This window comes from Tyto alba, unplaced genomic scaffold, assembly GCF_018691265.1.
Source record: "Tyto alba isolate M040663 unplaced genomic scaffold, T.alba_DEE_v4.0 Super-Scaffold_20, whole genome shotgun sequence".
NCBI lineage: Eukaryota > Metazoa > Chordata > Aves > Strigiformes > Tytonidae > Tyto > Tyto alba.
Genome location: NW_024881283.1, coordinates 7,412,649 through 7,435,723, shown reverse-complemented (window position 1 = coordinate 7,435,723; position 23,075 = coordinate 7,412,649). Strand labels below are relative to the sequence as shown.

General features: G+C 37.8%; 1 protein-coding gene across 1 annotated transcript in view; it reads left to right on the top strand.

Moving 5' to 3' along the window:
• The window catches only part of MACO1 (macoilin 1), a 30,877-nt gene extending 10,770 nt beyond the window's left edge, over positions 1-20,107 (top strand). The window contains exons 4-11 of the mRNA XM_033003279.2: positions 1,594-1,717; positions 3,921-4,099; positions 4,564-5,062; positions 13,906-14,064; positions 14,259-14,441; positions 15,291-15,411; positions 16,906-17,080; positions 18,193-20,107. Coding sequence (XP_032859170.2) covers positions 1,594-1,717; positions 3,921-4,099; positions 4,564-5,062; positions 13,906-14,064; positions 14,259-14,441; positions 15,291-15,411; positions 16,906-17,080; positions 18,193-18,395 — 1,643 coding nt within the window. The 3' untranslated portion in view covers positions 18,396-20,107. The remainder of the gene's footprint in view (positions 1-1,593; positions 1,718-3,920; positions 4,100-4,563; positions 5,063-13,905; positions 14,065-14,258; positions 14,442-15,290; positions 15,412-16,905; positions 17,081-18,192) is intronic.
• The last annotated feature ends 2,968 nt before the right edge of the window (positions 20,108-23,075 follow it).

Below are 23,075 nucleotides of genomic sequence, written 5' to 3'. Positions count from 1 at the left end.
TTTACCCTTAGTTGTTTGGGGTTTCTTTTAATAAATCCTTGGGTTCTGGGGCAGCAGTTGGACTGGGGGAGGTGGTTTAGTTTGCGTGAGCACAGATACTTGACGTAGGTTACATATATGTCCTTCCCTCAATCGGAAAATTTTAGGAATAAAACTTGTGGGTTATTTTAGAGATAACTTTTCCCTACCCAAGTCCTTGGGATTTGAGGCTTTTATAATATTTCATGTTAGACTTGCCATCAGATCACAAGAATTTCCCAGATAGTACAGATCATTTCTCAGCTTACTGGTGAAAGCAGTCATCTTTCTGACAAGTTAGTCATTTATAATAATGATGATGTGGGAGCTAATGGAAGATACTGTGAACCAGTTGCTGCCCAATTTAAAATACGTAAAAAATATGAAGTTATTTTTAGGATTGTATTAAGATGTTAAAGCGTTATCTGAAGTTGCTCTCTGAGCTGATGTTTAGAAACCCTGAAGGAAAAACATGATGGGCCAGTTTTAACTGTAGCTATTGAGCTTGTTTAATATTTTAAATCATTGCAACCTTAGGGATTCTTGTTTCTTAAATGCTCATCTAAGTTGATGGGAACTTACTCTTTTTCTTTCCTTTTTTTTTTTTTTTTTTTTTTCAGGAAGTTACGATCTTTTTTGATGCTATGTCTACCTAGCTGAAATGTTTGGTCCCTTTAAGCTGACAGTTTCTGCTATAGGTTTCTCATTTTTGCAGGGTGCAGCTATTCAAGAGAGACCAAAGTAGAGACCACAGTAAATAACTTCAGGGCCTCAGAGTAATGCTCTTTTTAGTCTCTAATTTGAGACCTGTTTCCAAATCAGCACACAATATGTTGCTGTCAGTATGTAATCAAGACCTTTGTTTATTTTTATGAAGCTTGTGGCATGTAACTGGAATTGATTTGTGGAAATTTACAGTGGCTATATTGCAAGCAACAGTGGCATTTTCCATTGGCCAAGAGGTTTAAGACCTCAGTTTTGCTTGGCTTCTGTTTTACATTCTCACCAGTAGTGCTGGAGAAAGAAATCAATACAGCGTCCTAAATGTTCCCCTGATGTAGAGTTTTGAGTTGCGGACTGTTGTCTGCATTACTGTATATGGAGTAACCAGTACTGTGCTTACTCACTCCTGTTTTCTCAGCTGATTTGCTCACTGCTGCTACTAAGATATACCTAACTTGGAGTGAAAAAGTAGTCCAAGCTTACCACTTCTGACTCAAAGATCATAAGCTGTAACATTACCTCATCTTCTGCAGTTTCTTCCATTTGTGTTCCTTCTCCGTATAGGGTTTTGTGCCAAGCTATTTCATTAGCTGTGCATCTGTTATTTTTCACTGATGCCTTATAAAAGTAATAAAGCAAGATAAGGAGGCAAAAGTTGAGAATTGGTTTAAAATAAAGACATCCCAGGTACTCTCATCTGAAAAAAAAAAAACCCAACCTCTTACAATTTCCTATATGTCTGTCTGAAAATTTCCCTTGACTTTTGGAATGTTTTAAAAGTAACTTTAAAATATTTGCTGCTTGTAGTATATTACTAAGGTGTTTGTTTCTTTTTTTGTCTTCTCTCAATAGAGAGGGGTGTGTGCCTACCAACAGTATCACTGTGGATACTTTTTGTTTATATTGAAGCAGCCATTAGATTTAAAGATTTAAAAAACTTCCATGTAGACCTTTGTCGTCCATTTGCAGCACACTGGTAAGTGTTTATTTCTCCTTTTCTCATTAACCTTTATTTCACCAGGGAAATTAATATTCAGGGCTTTTTATTTTGGTTCAGGCTGTTCAGTTCTCCCCTTGCACATCTGTCATTAAATATTCCACGAGAAATATATGCTGAACGCTAACGAAGTGCAACCTTTCTGAAGATACAGGGTTTGTGAGCTGTAGTCCTAGCATTTCTTGAAAATTCTTGTCATTGGTTTACAAATTTGTATTTACATAATGAATATATAGTGAATGAATACATAATGAAACTATTTTTTTGCTACTTCTACTGATAATTTATGTATCCCATTATGAAATTCTAATTTTTCTATAACAAAACACTCCTCTTTTTCCCCTCCAACAAGAAGGGTTCTCATGAGCATCTGATTTCATAATTCACCAGAGGAAGTGAATAAGCTTCAGGTTGAAAATCATGACAGAAAATAAAAACCAAACATTATTTACTACACCACTTCTTTGGAAGTGATAAGAGTGACTTGAGGCAAAAGACTTAACTGCAGAGTATCCATATCTGGAAGAAATGCACTTTTATTCTGCAAGTTTTTAGTGTAGTCTGCATTGATTGGGCTACATTTAAAATGTGTCCTGTTTTTCCTGGAGTCATTTGGTCCAGTTCCCTGTGATACAGTCTCTAATAAATTAGACATCTGCCATTTTAATTTATATTGTCTACATTGTGCAATAAATGCCTTAAACACTAATTAAATTCTATAATAGGTTCCAAAAGCACTTAGGAGCTGTGAAGAAAGGTCTTTCTGCTGCTGAATTGGATGCAAACATTTCAGCTTGTCATCAGAGTTTTAGAACTGTAGCTACAGCTGGCTTTACACAGTGTTACAAAAGAAGCATTGGCAGAGATAATGTCAGATGCATATGCAAATGATTCTTGCATTCTGGCAACTTACTTACAAATGCAATTTGCACAGTGCTATTACTGAGCAAAGAATGAGAAGATTTTAATGGTTAATAGTCATCTGCATCTGAGTTTTCCCCTGATCTAGTATACCTTCAGTGTTTAAAACGCAGCTTCACTGTGCTTTGTTAAAATACTTGTCAAAGATATTTTTATTTTTATACAGGGGTGTTTGCTCATTGATCAAGCATCCTTGTTAATAAATACACTAGCATGTTTTGTTAGCATTCTGTTTTGGTACAGTTGTCACAAGCTAATAAGAATACTTAAATTCTGTGTGATTAACCTGATACGCAAAAAAAATAATTCCAGAGTTCTGTTATGCTTCTGTCATCCCCATCAACAAATGGAACAGCAGAGTCTGGCTGGAAGTGAAATTCTTCATATCTTATCTGTCAGTAAGATAAGTGGAAGAACTAGGTTTAGAGATTAGATGTGTTTTGCTTACAGCTTCAAGGTCAGTCTCCTAAACAAGGAATTTTCAAGGGCTGTTTGTTGCCCACAGAAGATGTCTCAGTCGTGGCCATCCTCAGCAGAGGCAGGTGGTTATGGAGGCTTTACCCCCAGGGTCACTGCTAGCTGTACCCCGTGTGGGTGATGGCACTTGGGCTCACAGCCTTGGCCCCCCGGGAGTGCAGTAGCCCCAAAGCTCTGTGTTCCAGCGGCTTCTGCAGCTCTTGTGTCTCAGCCTGGGCTGCAGCGAGAAGGTACCGCAGGGCCTCTTGCAGAGGCGGTGTTTTGGAAAACCATTGTTTTGTCTTGGCTTTAAAGAGCGGTGGACAAGGGATCTGCTCTTAATTTTGGACTGGAAAAGGATGGGGCTAAGGATCAGTTTCTTCTTTCACTCTCCTGGATGAATGTTTATTAACACATACTGCATATTACATGGCCCTGTAGGAACAACAAAACTTGGGAGCTTCTGCTATATTTGGCTCTTATCTCCTTAAAAGATTCATAATTCCTACTCTGGTGCTTGTCTAAAAGCTGTCGTTGCTATGCGTAGTGCAATTGCATTGTCGTATTCCTTTAATCCATGCTACTGTTAATTGCTGTCTGTAATGAACTGTAATTTTGTCTTGATAAAGAGGTGCCTACGTTTTTGAACTGTAGCTTTATTGTAGTACAGCAAAAACCCATTTTATATATTATTTTCTATGAAAAGTTGTAATCCAGATGTATTCACAGCTATATAATTTATTACAATGTATTAATTTGCTCTTGTGGTTATATTTTGAATAATAATGTTGCTTTTATTTCTTAGTATTGGCTACCCTGTTGTGACTTTGGGCTTTGGCTTTAAAAGTTACGTCAGCTACAAAATGCGTTTAAGAAAACAAAAAGAAGTGCAGAAAGAGAATGAGTTCTACATGCAACTTCTCCAACAAGCTCTGCCCCCAGAACAGCAGATGCTACAAAGGCAAGAGCGGGAGGCAGAGGAAGGCAAGTTATACTTATTACTTAATGTGTTTGCTATTATCTGCTATTTTTTAAAAAAAAGCCTGCTAAGGAAGAACTTCTTTAGTCCATGTTGTTTTGATGAAAGTACAGTGGACTTAGAAACAGAGGAGCCAGAAATAAATTATTTTGGCAGTGGTTAGTATGACAGTAGAAATGAATTATGTCCTCTCTGTTTACTTCTTTATTAGCAACTGCATCAATCTAGTCAGTCAGTGTTCTGTGAAGCACTAGTATTTATTATTAAATTCCTTGGTTACTGTTTCCTGCCTGTAATGAGAAAAAAGTCTTAAAATGTCATGTGACTTCTGCTTTTCTTTTCTAGATAGACTCTAATAATGATTGTTTTCTGCAAAAATGATTGATGTGCACTTAATGATTTTTCTGTGTATGTCACAGTATTGATTGATTTAATGAACTAAGTATTTCTTTTTATTTTGGTATTGCAGCAGCCAAAGGATTATCTGATATGGATTCCTCAATACTTTTGCAGCACAATGGAGGCATTCCAGCCAATAAAAAAATATCTGCAACGTTGCCAGAGCTAGAATATAGAGAAAAAGGGAAAGAAAAGGACAAGGATGCTAAGAAACACAACCTTGGAATAAATAACAATATTTTGCAACCTGTAGACTCTAAAATACAAGAAATTGAATATATGGAAAACCATATCAATAGTAAAAGATTAAATAATGATCTTGTAGGAAGTACAGAAAACCTCTTAAAAGAGGACTCATGCACTGCCTCGTCCAAAAATTACAAAAATGTCAGCGGAGTTGTGAACTCCTCACCTCGCAGTCACAGTGCAACTAACGGGAGCATCCCTTCCTCATCTACTAAAAATGAGAAAAAACAGAAATGTGCTAGCAAGAGCCCAAGCACACATAAGGACTTAATGGAAAATTGTATTCCTAATAACCAGCTAAGCAAACCAGATGCACTGGTAAGGTAAGTTTGATCTGAGCATTGTGTAACAGCCTGTCTTATCCTCCCTTCGTTCCAGTACATCAGATCTTTTTTTTTTCTTAGGAAAATGTCTTTATGGGATCATCAGTAACAAATTAATTTTCTAGTAGTGGAATAAGATAACTAGGAACTGTGCCTTCTAGGTTCCATTCCTGATTCTTGCTTCTGGTTTGCTATGCAGCCTGGAAAGCAAATTGCTTGCTTTCTAACTCAATATACGACCCTTACCTACCTCACAGGGGTGTTGTGAGGCATAATAAATAGCTTTGACAACCATTTGATGGAAGGCATGAGAGAAATGTGGAGAATCACTGTTACAGAGCTCATTGGGTGTGTTCTTGACAAACCTTCCGTGGAGTGACCTTTACATCTCCAGGGGATTCAGTGGGGTTCGATAGAGCCTGAGCAGGTGTTTTGTCTTGTTTTTTTGTTGGTTTTGATTTTTTTTTCCGCCTTTAAATGTTTGGTTTATGTGTTAATCTTCAATTCCCAAGTATAGATACAAAGTATCAGCTACTGTGTAACTCCTTAAAGTGATAAATTCAGGTTCTTGCTTGCATACCTGCTGCCTTATGGGTTTAAGTACAGGTCACAGGGATTTAATTTAGCTGCCTTGTAAACTATAAAGATTGAAGAAGTCACATCTTTACGTATGCTTATCTGAAGTTTAAATAAAGGTGTATGTATGAAATGCAGCTAAGTACTTACAGCATGTAAGTCATGAGACCTTCGGTGGTGTCATATGTTACCAGAACAAGTACTTGTAAGAAAGAGGTAGTATGTAGCAGTTCGGAATGGGCAAAGAGATACGTCTAGAACAAAACCCTTGCACAATTATGCACTTTCCTCCCATTCCTGATTTAGGTCTCTCTTTTTCCTTTCCTCATGTGCCGAACACTCTTTGGCCAACACATCCTTGTTGACTAACTTAATGGGCAGATTTGCTTTCCCTGCAGGTATCTTTTGATGATTGGACTTTTGACTCTGGTCTGTCTCTGAGGATTTGTGCTATGTGACTACAATTACTTCAATGAAAATAATATTTTATCCTCTGATAATCACTCTGTCAATTAAATACCCAGACTAATTGATACCTAATGTCTGTAGAGAACTTGTATGAAGCAAATAAGAGATCAGCTAATCAGTCTAATCTGTGAATCAAATTCAGCCAAGATTAATGGATGCAGATGGCTCTATCTTCAGCAAAGCTATATCTAAACAAGCATGTACAGGACAACTGTATTCCTCTGCCAGTTTCAGATGGGCATCTCTGTACTCTTTATATGGCTATTTGCTCACTGAAGAGGAGAACAGGTCAGTTCAGCTTTGCTGCAGTTCAAAAAATCATTCATAAGTCTTAAGAGAAGGGAAATGCTTTACAGAATGACCTGCCAGATTAAGAATTTTGTCCCATGTAGCTATGACAAGGAATGAGATTTAAACCTTACATGTTTTAAGTTTTAAATTACACATTGAAAATTTTATATGCTGTAATGTGAGCTTAGACCACGTGATCATTGTAATTGTCTGAAGTGGGTTTTCTAATGCACAAAGTGAGTATACAATAAACTAGACTGTGCCCTCATTGAATTCTAGCTCCCCTAATTCACTGGGTAGGGATGGAGTACACAATTTGTGTACTCTGGAAATGCCTTTGTGCAATGTAGCCTTACTCTGCCCTGAAAGTGAATTAAGCTACTCCAGTCTCTTGTTTGTCAAGTGTTTCTGTGTGATGCGTGGGTGTGATGTGGCTGTTGTGCTTCATGTAGCTGCTTATTGTGCACTGATTTCCCCATTGCAGGCAAGCCAGGAGCACTTAAAACACCAATGTCCCGTGTGTTGTTGCTCACAGTTTCTTACAAATGTAGATGACTGAAATCATTCATGAAATCTTGTTTCTATTCAGACTGAGTATGTAACTCCTACACCAATGGAAGCATAAACTTACCTGACAAATTGGATGGCATAGAATGCACTTACATTTAAAAATTCATGTTTATTTTTTTTAACTTGTCAGTTATCCTGTCCCTGGAGTGTAAGGCATTTGTTCATCATCTTTTCCACTTCCAGTAGTAGTACTCGTTCCTGTTATTAAACTTTCAGTCTGCATCAGTGCTGTACCCTGAGAAGGGCTGGGTAAAGTCCTGCATTTGTGTCTGATTTTCAGATCAGATCTGCTCAGCTTCCAAATGAAGATGCTTTTTATAACTTCTTGTCCAGCAGAGTCTCAGCAGGATGTCAAAATCAAGCTGCTTTCCTTTTGTGTTCACATATTATTTCCTTGAGCTGACTAACCAGTATTAAATGTAAAGTATGCCTTACAACTGCAAGGGACTCAGAATTAACAGGGGTTACTCAAGACAGTGAAGATCAGGGGTTTTTGAGAACAAGACAGTCTTGCATGCTTGTTAACTTTGTCTCTGAAATAGTTGGTGTGACATTTATATCTGAAATGATACTGCTAATCAATTTAAGTTTATATTTTACATACACGATATTACTCTTATTTGAAACAGTAAGTTTTTATTTTTGCTCTGTCTGGTAGTTAGTGCATATGTATTTAGTTTCCTGCAGAGGAAGTTAGTGATCCCTATCTCTAAGTATTTCAGTGAATATTATGTTATGTTATAGTCATCCTGATACCTAGAGCAAAGAGTTCAAGAGGCTCTGTCCCTGCAGATCAGCCTTGAAAGTGATCTCTGTCTTAGTTTTTTTTTGTTCCTACAGTTGAAATGAATCATAGACTCACAGACTGGTTTGGGTTGGAAGGGACCTTAAAGCCCTCCCAGTGCCCCCCCCTGCCCCGGGCAGGGCCCCCTTCCCCCAGCCCAGTCCAACCTGGCCTTGAACCCTTCCAGGGAGGGGGCAGCCACAGCTGCTCTGGGCACCCTGGGCCAGGGCCTCACCCCCCACACAGGGAAGGATTTCTGCCTCAGATCTCACCTAAATCTGCCCTCTTTCAGTTTAAAACCGTCACCACTTGTCCTACCCCCACCCCCTGACCCAGAGTCCCTCCCCCCCTCTCCTGTCCCCCCTTTAAGCCCTGGGAGGCCGCTCGAAGGTCTCCCCGGAGCCTTCTCTTCTCCAGGCTGAACCCCCCCAACTCTCTCAGCCCGGCCCCCCAGGGGAGCTGCTCCAGCCATGGGATCATCATCTGAATATCTACTTCTGATGAATGCTGAAATCTGCTGTTTGTTTGTCAGGCATTTAATCAAATCTTTGTGATCTGAGCAGCTTATGTTGCAACGCTATGGTAATTGGGCCAATGGAGGGATAAATTTGGTACCCAGTGGATGGAAAAATATGGTATCCCTTTACTTTAATATTGTTTGTCAGTAGGTACAGAGCAAGTTGGCTTCTTGTTACTGTCCCACTGTCACTTCTGAGATGCAGCAGGCTTTGTTCATGTTTTAGGGCCTTGATGTATGGAACAAGTCCAAGCTGTAATTGCTGCAGAATTTTTGCGTGTTGCATATTACACAGTAAAAATCACATCCTGCCTCTAGCTATTTGCACTCTTAAAAAAAACAAAAACAAAAACAAAACCCACCAGAAACCACACACAAAAAACTGGCAGTGCAGCTTGGCAAAAACTGTTTGTATCCACAGAGGTCTTGCCTTTGGCACATGAGGTGTTGAAACAAGCTGTCTTATGTACTAATTATTCTCTGAGATAACAATGGCATCTTCTGGCAATTGGACTAAGAAAAATATTTGTGAAGCAAGGGCTGGTCTACCACATCTTACTTTACTTTCCCAAAATTTGATATTACCTGCAGAGACCGACTTGAAGGTTTTAATGTAAATTTTTGTCCATTCGATGCTAATTGTTGTACATCTTTTGTGGCACCATTGGTGTCCTAAAAGTGATTGTTGCTTCTTCCTTACCCACCCCGCCTGAAATGCCATTAGTATACCAGAAGGTTTTCTGCTGTCAGCTGAAGTGGGGGAGATGGTCAATGTTTCATGCAATATGATGGCAGTGAAGGAAAGTATAGAATAGAAAAACAAAAGAATTGGGAATGTAAATTAGAAATCTGGGAGATGATCCTTCTAGCAGACCATTTTCAAGCCACTGTCAACATGGTGCTTGGACTGTTCAGAAACAGAATAACCTTTTGAAATGCCAGCTACTTGGATCAGTTCTGCGTAGGAAAAAAATAAGTAACTGTGCTTTCTCTCTATGGATTACTGTCTTTTTGGTAATGAAAAATGCTCTGAGGAGCTGCTAGTAACAGCATATCAGTTACAGCAGGAGAACCTCAATGCTGTGGGATCACATTGGCTGTTTCAGAGAAGTAGGTTCACTGTGGCCAGTGCTTATGCAAACAGTTTGGGCCAGAACATAAAAAAGGAAAATGGGTTTCTTAGAAAAGCACCTGAGTGCCTTCTGGGTCTTTTACAACTTTATTTTTTATATAAATTGTGTTTAATTTGTGTGCAGTTGCCAAGTGATTATGGAATTGAATTAACCAAGTAAGCTAAGGAACAAGGATTTGTTATTCACCAGTTTCTGATATTTAGGAGTAAGCTGAATTGAGTTGTCTTTAAGTTGATCCATCAATCTTCCCTGAAGCTTTTGGAAAAATACTCAGTCTTGGCAATGATTACTGATTAATTTTCTTCATCAGTGAGATCAAGAATGGTATGTGGTAGTGCTGAGAAAAGAAAATGGGTAAATCTGCATTTATAGTAATGACAAACCGAAAGAAATTGGCCTTGGTTGTATAAACAGCACAATGTAATAATCTGCAACTAAACCCTCGTTTTAAAAATAGTTGTGTGTCAGAATGACTTGTAGTTTATGCAGCAATAGAGAAAAGTATCTTCTAGAACGCAGGTTTTCTTCAACCGCCCTTTGTAAATAACTTTTCCAATAAGCCAGGAAATAAGAGACTTAAGCAGAAAATGAAATGGTAGAAAGAATAATAATAATAAAAAAAAGCAGTCTTATTGGGTCATTTATCATTGTAACAGTAGTGCAGACTATTATGGGGAGGAGGAGGGAAAACTTCACGCGCTAGTCTGTGCTTGTAGCAGCAAAGCTTTCTTTTATGACATTGTATTGGCTTACCCTGATGATGTTCTTTCATTTTAGAAAGGGAGCAACAGAAAGGCTGGTTTTAATCTCCTTGTATTGCTGTGAAAATGATGGATGACCTCTCTGTCTATATACAGAGAAGAGCTTTGTCTTGCCATTCAACAGGAGGAAATTTGTAGGCTGAGAATGTTTGACTGGACTTTATAAGATGGATAAGAACATGGTTACACACCAGAGAATGTAAGGAGTGCATGTGGTTTTGAGGGGAAACAAACTTCATGTCTTTTTTTTTTTTTTTTTGGTAATTAAATTGTATCTCTAGCTAATTGTGGCAGGTCTGGGAGAGGAACCATATAGGAAACATTTGGTCCTTGCATTATGATGAATTACTAGCTTCCTAACACATTTTAGATAGTAAGGAGCATTTATTTGCTCTATAAATTGCAGAAAACATCTGCTCTGGTATTTAAAGCTATAGCAAAAAACTATGACATCATGAAAAGAAATAATTAAAATTGGTAAAATCTTACTTTAAAACATTTCTAAACAAGTCCATCGACAGAAATTTCCAGTGATTTTGTCTGCCATTGACTTGAAAGAGATTAGTTTTCTCTGTATTAATTCTCTTCTGAGCCTTTGGAACTGCACTACAATACTTGGTCACTCAGTGTATGTAGATTGATCATGTTTTACATATGTTATTCTGTCTTTTGACTGTTTAAGTTCAACCGTTTAAGATCATCTGTACCGATAGGAATGATTGTTTCACAACAGAATAAAAACTCTTAACTGCATGGTGGTCTGAAAAAATCAGATGTGTGGAAGTACTGGAATTCCTCGATTAGAGTAAGTCGAACCATTTAAGTTGCCACTCTTTCACTCCTGAGCTACTGTGAGCACATTTGTAGTGGCTAGTAAATAGGAGAGTCTTTGTGTTTTCATGGATGCATAAGGTGTTCAGTTCCCACTTTACACCTGCTGGCAGTTTCTAAGAAAAGAAACTCCTCTCTGCAGTGTTCAGTGAAGGAAGGGTTGCAGGTGAACAGCACCAGCTGCTCCTAGGCAGTAATATTCTATCGCTACATGGTCTGCCTGGATGGGTTTTAGTGGTGTGGCTACTGGTTTTTCATAAACAATGGAAGCACCCAGAGTTTGATCAATTCTTGAGTTTAATCCTGACTCCTTTGTGTTTTTACAGTGAAAGTTATAAAGAATGTCAGGTTGGTCTTATTTTCCTATAAAAGTTACCCAAAGTCCCCTGTGTTCCTTCAGAGTAAAAGGATGAATATCTGACGCTTGGCGCATGCTTGAAAAGTTAAGGAGGAGACATTGGCTCTGTGTTCAGGCAGGATTTGAATGATGTGTCATGAGTGTGCAACATTTCCCGATCCTGATTCTCACAAATTTAATGTATGCAGCTCTGGTTGGACCTCTGCTGAGTGAAAAAGAAAGGCTTGTGGCCTCTTATATTTCCTCCTGGCTTGGAAAGCAGGCATCCTTTCTGGTCACGTTTGTGTGCACCCTACAGATCACACAGGTTTTATCTTTCTTTACAGCACAGTCTGGACCAGCCCCATGAGCACTGCAGGTACAGAGCCCTCATTGAAGCCGGCAGGAATGCCATGAACCAGATGGCTTAAGAAGTTTGAACTAATGTCAATACTCTGCTGCCAAAAATACAAATTCAGCTTGTCCTGTGCCAGCATCTCTGATTTATTCGGGCTTTACCTGATCAGTGCTTCTTTTCCTGGAATACTAAATACCCAAAATAAATCTTGGTATATCTTATTTTGAGGAAGTTTGACATAGTCTTAGTTATAGGGAAAAGGCTGTTCACAGCTGTCTTGTTTTCACAGTTATCACTTTATTGTAGACATTTATGTTGAAATTATTTATGGATACTTATCAGTGTAAAGTGTGTGTGATATATGTGCATTCCTTTACATTGTCCTACCAACCATTTTCACCTATTTATTGAAACATATTAAAACCAGTCAGTTGTTGGCAGAAAACAGTCTGTTAATGCTTCCTTCAGCATCTTACTCTCTTCAATTAATAAGTTTGCTCTTTTGAAAACAGTTGCTGTTTATTGGAAGGTTACACTGAGCAGTTATATCATCACCCAATGACTGTCCAGCTCTATCACTTAACATACTGAGCATGGTGAAAATACATACCTAGTAACGTCTGCTGATGGGTTTTCCATTTTTGTTTGTGTGCTATGGTTACATGGTTGAATGAATATTTAGTTAGGTTTGCAAATTCTTTTCATCAGAGTACAAAGTGTTGAAATGATTTGTCATCTTCAATATGAAATGTGTATTTGTTTTGTATTATTAATATTTGCCTAATGAGTATAAGTTGTTTTTTTTCTTTTTAAAGGTACATTTGACCACAATGTATACTATATTAAAAGGAATTCTTACCAGTAGGGCAGTTCAAGTGCAAATAGAAAGACAGTGCACCTGTAAAAAGTGGTATCTGAGCATTTGAGTTATACAAGTGTACTATAGATCACGCTCCTTTATAGGCTGTTTCTTGCTGTTAATTTACCCAGTAGACCTCGTCAGTGCATCTTCAGCCTATTACAGATGTACTTTTATGAATTTCCATAAGTTTGATGATTCCACATTTAACCTTTTGATTCATTCACACATGATGTTCTTACGCCTCGTATTGTTACATCTCTCACTAGCATTTTAGGTTGAGATTTTCCTGCACTAAAGCCCAAAAGAGCTAAGTGTTTTCATTACAAGGACAAAAAGCTATTACCATTTATCTGTGCTAGTGAATGTCAAAAAGGGCAGTTCATTTGGGATTTTGTGAATATTTTTCCCAAGTCTCAATGTTCAACTACCACTAATTCTGTACGGAACTTTGGGAAATAAGAACGTCTTTATCTTTTTTATGAACATTTAAAAAATTTAAAATCAGTAACTGAGAGAGCAAATGAGGATTACGTGTGAATGACTGAGAGGTGTATTAGGTTTAAATAAATTTGTAACATGGGGTTTATAAAAAATGGTTGATTATTCACCTGTGATGTGTTTTCATTCTAAGACTCGATCTTATTTTGAAAATGTGGGGGGAAAAAAGTAAGGTGAGCTGGATGCCTCTCTTTAGAAACATTCTTTATTTAACCAATTTTGGTTGAAAATAGTTTAATTAATAAACTTGAGTCTTCAGGAACTTTCAGAAGCTACAGTTAAATGTATAGCAGATGGTCTCTGTTCAGGAGCAATTAAAACTAAATTTACTGACTCCTGAACTGTGGATGACTTAACACATACTCTTTATTCAACATGCACATCATGTACTTCAAGGGGGAGAAAAAAAAAGTTTAGGTGAGAATTCAGCAGTATGCTGCATAGCTCAGCTATAACTAACAAATTAAACTCATAATTTGTTGAGAAAAGTAATATTTCTTCATGTGTGCAGCTGTCCTTATTTACAACTTTTGAGCCTTACCCATTTCACTTCTGCTTGAAGAGGAAAAATGTAATTTTGTTGGATTTGTTTTACAACTCTGTAGTGCATGGAGGAAAACAAAATTCCTGTGGGAGTTTATGAAGTGTGTGTATGGCTATAGATAGAGCTATATATGTATAGTTATATACAACATTATTAATTAGCAAGGATAGACGTAATTTCTGAGTTGATTGTTTTAAGTACGAAGGGTTTGGGGAGGTTAGCAGATGGCATGATGTTTACTCTGTTTACTTTTATAATGTGCTTGAACCTTTGGGAAATAGTTGAAATTGTTTTTTAAAATTGTCTTTCTTAGGTTGGAACAAGATATTAAAAAGTTAAAGGCTGACCTGCAAGCGAGCAGGCAGATCGAGCAGGAGCTACGTAGTCAGATCAGTTCTCTGACTAACACAGAGCGGGGAATTCGGTCTGAAATCGGACAGCTCCGGCAAGAAAATGAACTGCTTCAGAACAAGTATGTGTTTCTACGTTGCTGTGTAAATTCGTTGCTGATGACTGTAGTCTGGTAAAGGGGAAGTGTCATGTTAAGATTCTACAAAATTCGAGGCACTTGTCTACAAATCCAGCAACTTGTTTGGGAACATTGACAGCAATTTATTTTTAGTAAATAAAATAATCCATTAAATTCCCATACCTGTTACCTTCCAGATTACACAATGCTGTACAAATGAAACAAAAAGATAAACAAATGATCAGCCAGTTGGAGAAGAAACTAAAGGCAGAGCAGGAAGCGCGAGCCTTTGTAGAAAAACAATTAATGGAAGAAAAGAAAAGAAAGAAGTTGGAAGAGGCAACTGCTGCACGTGCTGTTGCTTTTGCTGCTGCTACAAGGTATTTTGTTCTATCCCAGAAGCAAGCTCAGCTCCAGAAAATTACTGAAACATAGCTGTTGCTACTGAAGTGTGTTTAGGGGGGATTTGGGGAGGCATTGTTCACTCTTCTGTACATAAAGGAATAGTCTGTATTTGATTTTTTTTTTTTTTTTTTTTCCCCCTAAAAAAAGCTTTGTTTGTGTTGGGAGGTTTATTTGTGTTAAGGCAGTGGGAGATCTCCTCTGAAGCTGAGTCTCAGTACTCATACACACTACATTTACAGGGTGTAAAGGGTGAATAGGCTCTAAATTATCTGCTGTACCTTGATTGTGCTAACAGAGAGATGTTGTACTCTGCGTGGGTCTGTCTGCTTTAAAAAATGGACCATCCTCTTTCATGTGGGGACTGTGAATCCAGGATTCACGCAACGACGTTGGCCAAAATACTGTCTTGATCTCACATCTTGAACTTTTCTGCTCAAGCCAATGACTACCGGTGCTCAGCACAGTGGTGTTTCAGTGGTAACATAGTTGTATAGATGGGAAATTTTTTGAGATGAAAGCATTGCATAAGTGTGGATGACTTTGATGCGCAGTGCTCCAAATGTCTAAAAAGAATTGTTTCTGCTTTTCTGTTCTCCATAGCTCATAAATATTCCAAATTTCCTAATACTTGAGGCATAACATTGAGTAACTTTTTGCAACTTTTTGCATTGCTACAAGGGAAATTTTCTTGTTGAGTAGAAAAGTTAGTTTCCTCTTTCTATCCTCCAATATTTATATAAATTTCCATGTTATAAACATGGAAAAGTTCAGGAGTGACAGCCTCATTCTTATTTCATCTTCTCTCTTAATGTTTTTTTCTGCAGAGGAGAATGTACTGAAACTTTACGAAATCGAATCAGAGAGCTGGAGACAGAGTGCAAGAAGCTAACAATTGACATAAAGCTGAAAGAAGATCAGATACGAGAACTAGAAATGAAAGTTCAGGTAATGAGAAAGCACCAGAGGCTTAGATCAGCATCACAATGAGTGCTTTCAGCCCTCTGAAATTGGTGGATCTACATAAGAGGCAATCAACACTGTCAAGAATTATGCTCTTCAGATGTCTGTCTTGCATTTTTTGCATCAGACTTTGTAAGAACGTGGGCATGAGAAAGGTTAATAGTCTCAGCTCCAAACCATTCAATTGTTTAAATTATTAGAATTTTTTCCCCGAGCCAATGGTCTGGCTGGACTGAGAATATAATTCCCTCAGCAACATTGTCTAATGTGTTTATCTTGTTGCCAGTATGTATCATTATAAATTTCACTGCTAGCAAGTAAGATTGCTTACTCAGTGCAGTCTTAATTACTGGCCAGACGTATTTTTTTGGGTGGAAGTGCTTGAATATTGAAAGTATATTGTGGTAGACTTGTAGCAGACACGTTGTCTGGCATGTTAGAGTTTAAGAGCTCAAATGTGTGAGTTAAAGTTGACCTTACCCTTTCAAAATGTCTGTTCCTAAAGATGTACTTGGACTGTCAACTGACAATTTGCATGAATATGTATTTTTAACGTCTTGTGGTTTTTTAGACACTTCAAAATCCACCTGGTGTTATTGTGAACTTGTTTCCAAATAACGTATGCAGCATTATTGTTACTGGGTTTGCCAAACCCTTGACAACAAGTATGGTTTATACATGGAAAATATAAGCATGGATTTCAAAGAACTAAAACCAGCTATAGTCAAGCTTTTAAATTTTATTAACATGTTCAAACTGTTAGAGAAGCTTTTTGGTACAGGCATTAATATTTCCCCTGTTGTATTATTGTGTCTTCATTCAAAAGTATAGAACTTCTTTTTGTGTATAGTATTTCTTTTTTCTTAGTCACAATGTTATTGCATACTTCCCAGCCACAAGGTGCCTGTCTCTCATGTGCAAAATACTTGCTCCCTCCTTTTCTTTTTTCTAAATTTATGGGATTGCAGCACAGTTAGGTTCAATGTGGGAAGTATTCTGAGATAAAGAAATCCCTCTCAGCAGCCAACTGAAACAGCTTAAGATGCTTATTTAGTATCACTTTAAACTGTCTAGCAAGAGATCAGTCCCCAGTCTAGCCATTTTGCTCGTGGGAAGTGTTTTCATACTCCACAGCTTGGCTGAGAGGACTCTGCGGCTGCTTAGCTGGCACTTGGAAGTGCTGGGGAGGATTTCTGGGTGGAGGGTCTCGAATCAGATGATAGAGGGCTGAGAAGCAGAGTAAATGGTACTTGCTCACCACACTGTAATTATGCATTGTACAATATGGCTGTAATCACTTGTATGATGGTCGTGTATAATTACTGGAGGTAATATTACAGTGTCCTTAATTAACCATCATTTTAATTTTACAGTATTAATACCAGGCCCAGTGGTGTGCTGTGGGGAAGAGAAAGACTTCTCAGTATATCTCATGTGTAAAGTCGATGAGAATAACATTTGTCCTAATTACTCCTACAGGAACTGCGGAAGTACAAGGAAAATGAGAAGGATACGGAGGTGTTAATGTCAGCACTTTCAGCCATGCAGGATAAAACACAGCACTTAGAGAACAGCCTGAGTGCAGAGACAAGAATCAAGCTGGATCTGTTCTCTGCGTTAGGAGATGCAAAACGGCAGCTTGAGATTGCCCAAGGTAATATGGGATAGTTGAATTCAACACGTAGTACTGACTGAAATCATGAAAATGCACAGAAAGAATATCCTACCTTTTTATTTAGGGGTGGGCTATGGTCCCCCACTCAGCATTTCAGCTTTCAGTGGGTTTTTGTATTCTGCAGCTTTGTGAATGTCAGCCTAAGCAATCCAGCTGACCTTATTTCCCCAAGCTATTGAACTGAGACAATAAACATCAGGATGGGCATTTAAGTTAATTTATGATGATTTTCTACATTTTTATAAGGCATTACCTTAAAGCTGGAGAACTTTTAAAGAATTGGAAGATAAAACAATAGTTTCCATCTATTAAGCCCCTGTCCTTGAATCCTAAGAATATTGTATTACTCCTGAAGTAAATACAACCAAAATGGGGGGGGGAAATAACCCAACCTGGTTTAAACTTCACACTGGTGAGGAAGCGTGGGCACTGGTGTCCGTGTTGGGCTGCTGTTGCAGCCACCAGAGGGAGCGTGAAGCCAGCATAAAACCCTGCCCAGACTGTCCTTGGATCAGCTGTGCAAACTGCAAAGCAAAATTAAATAACCTTTTGATTTAGTAGTTGTTTAGTTTCCTTGCAGAAGTTTGCTTGGTTGCAGGAAAATTTGATAATTTGATTAGCATGAGAAATTTTTTTGTTTCGTTTCTTTTTTGTTGTTTCATAAATTGCTGTAGTGACATGAGTGTGCACAAAGGGGGTTTAGAAAAATGGTAAGAATAGGACAGTTTTGAAAATAAATAACACATTTAATAAGCAAACACTTTTACTCTTGTGAGTTGCTTGTAAAATGTGAATGGAAAAGTGCAGAGAAGAGTTGAGCCACAGAAAAAATCTTTTGATATGGTGCAGCTGTGAACCCAAACAATGAAAAATCTATGCAAAATGCTATGTCTAGTGGTACCTGGTAACTAGAGGTAATTAAACATAGTTTGTTAACACGAACCAGGAGTTATGTGAGTTGTGCTTGTACTGATGTCCCATTAGAGCACTGAATGTCTTCTGGGTGTTTTGCTTCAGCAGCTCTTATTGAACAGTTGGTGGAGGGTGAAAACATGCTGCTGCTTCTAAGTGACGTTATTTGCTGTTTTCAGGGCAAATCATTCAAAAAGATCAGGAAATCAAGGACCTAAAACAGAAGATTGCAGAAGTTATGGCAGTAATGCCCAGCATAACATACACTGCAGCCACCAGCACTCTGAGTCCTGTTTCCCCACATTACTCTTCCAAATTTGTGGAGACCAGCCCTTCTGGACTTGATCCCAATGCCTCTGTTTATCAGCCCTTGAAGAAATGAATGCCAATTTTCTTTTTGCCCAGTAATTTTGTCATGCTGAAGGCATCACACAGGAGTGTCTCTTGCAGTCAAGATGAAATTGTATTGTGTGAGACTGTATTCGTTGTCATTTAAAACAGGATAAAAGAACATCTGGATTGACTAGAACTGCCCATCAGTTTTTCTTGTAAATTTTTAGAAAACCTCACAGAACTTTGCAATTTATTTTCCTTGGCCAATGCATTAAAAACAATTCTTGGTTTTCAAGTAGCCAATTTTGCCTTTTTATGTACTCTTGCATGGTTTCCTCTTGAAAAATACAGGGCTTTGCTTGATTTTGAACCCTTTCTTTTTTTTTTTTTTTTTTTAAATAATCAAGTTGAATTTGCAGATTCATTCAGAAATAGTGAGGAAAAACAGTTTTTACAGTGAAAGGGTTAAATAATCTAACAAAGCTTTGATTGATAGATGTATTAAATAAAAATATGTGATGTTGCAGAAGATAATTTGATTACCCCTCAAAGGACCAAACAAATTTCAGGGGCGTTGTTTAAGGGAAAGAATAAGAGAATAGATGATGATGTGACGGTGGTTGTTGTGTGAAATATTTATATTCCCATTGATGTTTTTAGTCATTGAGAATTGCTAACAGTCTTGTTCACAGTGCCTTGGGAAAAGACATTTCAAGAGGAAACTTGATAGTTTAAACTATTTTTTCCCCCTTCACTGTCATCTAGCTGATATATCAAGCTCATTACAGAGTCTACTGCAAATTGTACATGGTAATTTGGATGTTCATTATAAACCAAGGTTACATCTTCTGTTTATTTTGATATAAACTCAGCAGTGTTCTGTAACTTGCCTTGATTATACTGCATCGTGGAAGGCACAATATTAATACAGGAAGCGTTATTGTGAAGGCGGAACTGTGCAATGTACTGTATACAAGAGACTGTAAAGCTGGCTAATAAAAGCTGCAGTTCTGGGGTTTTTTATTTTATTCAACTGTGATTTACACTTTATATCACCTTGTGTTTGACAATTTAAACGGAGCTGAATATTTTTCAGCTGTTGTGCCAAGGACTTTTTAAGGAGTTTTAAAGGAAACTCATAAATTGCACAAAGGTTTAAGTTAAAATGTATGTTATACATTGATAGAAAAGTGTTTGCACTGACAACTTCTGAAGTGTTTCAGATTTTTTGAGGGTGGGGATTGGAGGGGTGGGAAGCAAAATTGTATTGGAAACTAGCAGAATTACAAACCCAACATTGAGATTTTGCAAACATGCAGTGGACTCTGGAAGAACAAAGTTCTTCCTAAAAGAAAATAATTTTTTTTTTTAAAGTTTTCATGTTAATTGGCATGTATGCCTCATTAAAAACAGAAATGAAGTAGGACATGCAAGTCAATAGAAGTATTAAAGTTTCATCATTTTAATCACAGATATTCTTTTGGGATAAAACTTCTAGCTTTAGCCAGGTGTGCATGTTGCTGTCATTTGCATTTTTGAATCATCTTGTGTAATTGTCACCATAAAAGTGTTACTCAGAAATGTCATAGGTTTTCCATCTTTGTGCAAAACATGAAATATTGTCACTGACTTTTTGTGTTGAGGTTCCCCCATTTTGCTGCCTACTTTGGCACAATTTTCATTCAATACTTGGTCTTGGCTGCATTCTTTTTTTTCTGTGGGGTTTACAAAGAATAAACATTTTCTTGCAGATAAAAAAAATATTTTTTTGCCTTTTTAACTGAACTGATTTAGCCTGGTATAAAGAATACATTTTGTTTAAGGAGCACTGTTATTCCAGGTAAGTCTTCTCTTTTGCACCAGAGTTTCATTTCTATGAAACAGGAGGAAGAACAGATGCTTTTTGTATTCAATGTATAAACTTAGCAAGTTACCCTGCCTGTGGACTCTAAAAAAAATCCAAAACAAAACAAAAAACAGTACATTTCTTGAGAAATGCCAAAGTATGTCTGTAAGTTTAACCTTTGTTCCTTTCCAGCCATTCTCCTTGCTGCAAAAGCAAAGCCGAGATGGACAATTTGGAGGTTTAAGCACTGTTCTTGTCTAGACAAAAAGAAAGAACAGCTTGTCCCTGCTTTTCAGTATATCTGCTTAATTCTCTTAGCAGCAGTTCCTGTTGTACAATTTTTTATTGGGAATCCTGCAGTGGTATTCAGGGTGAACGAGCTGTCTTTTACACCTTTGCTTTGGCTACTGCCGTAGCTGGTCCTAACATGGGTGTTCTCTGACTGTGTTAGGTCTTCAGGTAAAGTTTTTCAGGTACCAAGAAATTCCAACCTCAACTATTCTGTAATTCTTCTGCAAGCACTGCCAGAACTTCCCAGTTTCCCGAGGACACATTCTTCTTTTTTTTTTTTTTTTTTTTTTTTTTTCCGCTCTCAAACCACCACCAGTCTGACATACACATAGATCATTTCCTAATCAAAATACATTTTAGTTAAGTTTGCAATTTTAACAGATCACGTGGCAGTGCAGCAGAAGTTGCATTCTCTAGTACCCTCCTCAGTTCAAATGGAAATGTTCCTTCAGGAAAGGTGAAAGTATTTGCAGGCACCAGCCTGCTGGGCAGGGTAAGTGGAGTGAGTGGAAGCAGATAGGTTAAGCACTCCGGTCTTATACCAGCCAACCTCTGGATCTTTAAATATTTAAATGTCTGAAATGGAAAATATCCTAATGACTCATCATAAATTGTACTTGCAAGATTAATATATGGGGAATTTAAGAACATAAGACTGCAGAAGGGTCACCTAGGATATTTTGTTTTTTCTACAGTCAATTTTGAAATATTACTGCAGAATAAATACTCTCGAGAGATCTGCCAAAGAAAAATTGAAGTATCCAGAACTTTTTCCAGCCAACATAAGTCTAGGAAGAGCAGGTGTAATGGAAAGACAGGACTTCCATGTAATGGTTCTGAGCACCTCGGGGTTTATCCTCACTAAAACTTCAAGTAGAGCGGAAAGCAGTATGTAATTTTATTTTTAATATTTAATGAAAAGCTCCTTTATTCATAGAATCTATTTTATAAGTGTGCTAAGATGAACTAGCTTCCCTTTCTTAGCATATTCCATGGTGATGGGGAAGAGAGGGTTTAAATGCATGTATTGAATTCAGCCTTGCTTCATCAGATAACTCAGAAAGTGAAAAATTGCTGCTTTGACTGAAATGTCCTCTATGGCCAGTTGGAAATGAAGCTGGAGATAGCAACTTGAGGGCAGGAAAGCAGGTGAACTTCCCTCTACCTTGAAGGAGCTAGTTCCCATTAAGTGTTTAAGCAGAACAAACTTGTGGTTTGTTTTTCCTTTTTCTTTCTTATTGTTAAATCAGATTTGGAAGTTGTTTGCTTACCCCAGTGTTGCCTTAAGCATACTGGGATTGCACGCTAGAGTAACTGGCTCCAAGACAGTTTCTTAGACCAAAAGAAACGTGCCTTTCGGCATTTCCTGATCCTGCCATTAGCGTGTCCAGGAGCTGGCTGCTCCGAATGTGTTATTGATGGCATTTGTATGCAACAGATGGATTTTTTGCACTTCAGAATAAAAATCAGTCTCCTCCCAATAGCATTTGATAGAAAACGCTCTATTAAAAAGTTTAACCCTTTTGCTTTACCAATAGTGCCTGCTGTTGAGAACAAGACTCTTGCCAAGATCAGCATCTGAGTGGAAAGAGAGCCTAACCCACAGCCTGCACTTGGCCTTGTCCAAACAGGTGTGTGTGCTGCTGGCACTGAGCACCACTGTAGTGCAGCAGCTTGATCATCTGCAGCAGTAAGTTGCTGGGGGGTTGGGGGTTTTGGTTGTTTTGGGGTTTGTTTTTCTTTTAAACTTACAAGTTTTAGTCATAAGCTGAGTGGTTATTAAATACTCACATAGGAGTTAGTGGGGGATGCGTTTCTTTACTGCTGGACACTTCCTGTTCTTGTATTGCAATTTGGAAGCCAAGGTCAGAAATAGACCTTCAGCAAGTTAATACATAATAGATTATAAAAATGAAATCTGAGATGCCATGGTATCTTAATTGAATCAGCATCTGTGATGCACTAAAATAATACACAACCATTTGACTAAAGTATTTCTAATAGAGGAGAATAGGCAGAAAAAAGGGCAAGAATCCATTTCAATCAAGTTCAAATGTAAGTGGCTCATTTACCTATAATCTCTCTGAATGGTAATTATGCAGTTCTAGAGCATGGTGTCAGGTTCAGGAAATACTGGGTTTTACTGCTTACAATGAAAATCTTAACTATATGTTTTACATAATTAACAAGAAATTATTTCCCATCAAAATTTCACTAGTATGAACAATAACGGTTTGATTATAATAAAATAATAGTGGCAGTTAGTGAAAGTGTAGCCTGCTCTCTTTATGTTTCTGGAAATTCTCCAGGAGTAGTACATTTTTTGCAGGGAAATGCAGCTTTTTCTTGCTCTACCCCAAAGCATTACCCTAACAATTTCCTCTTCCTAACAAACACAGCTGTAATGCAGTACCCTGATCATAAACCAAGTGTCAGCTTCAGGTGAATTTTCTTATCCTTTGCTTTCAAGCTATTTCATTCAAATTCTGATTGAAACATTCCTTATGCAAAATGCATGACAAGCATTTTAAAGACAATTTAAGACGGTGCTAAAACCACGAGATTCTTACAAGATTGAAATAACCAGCATTT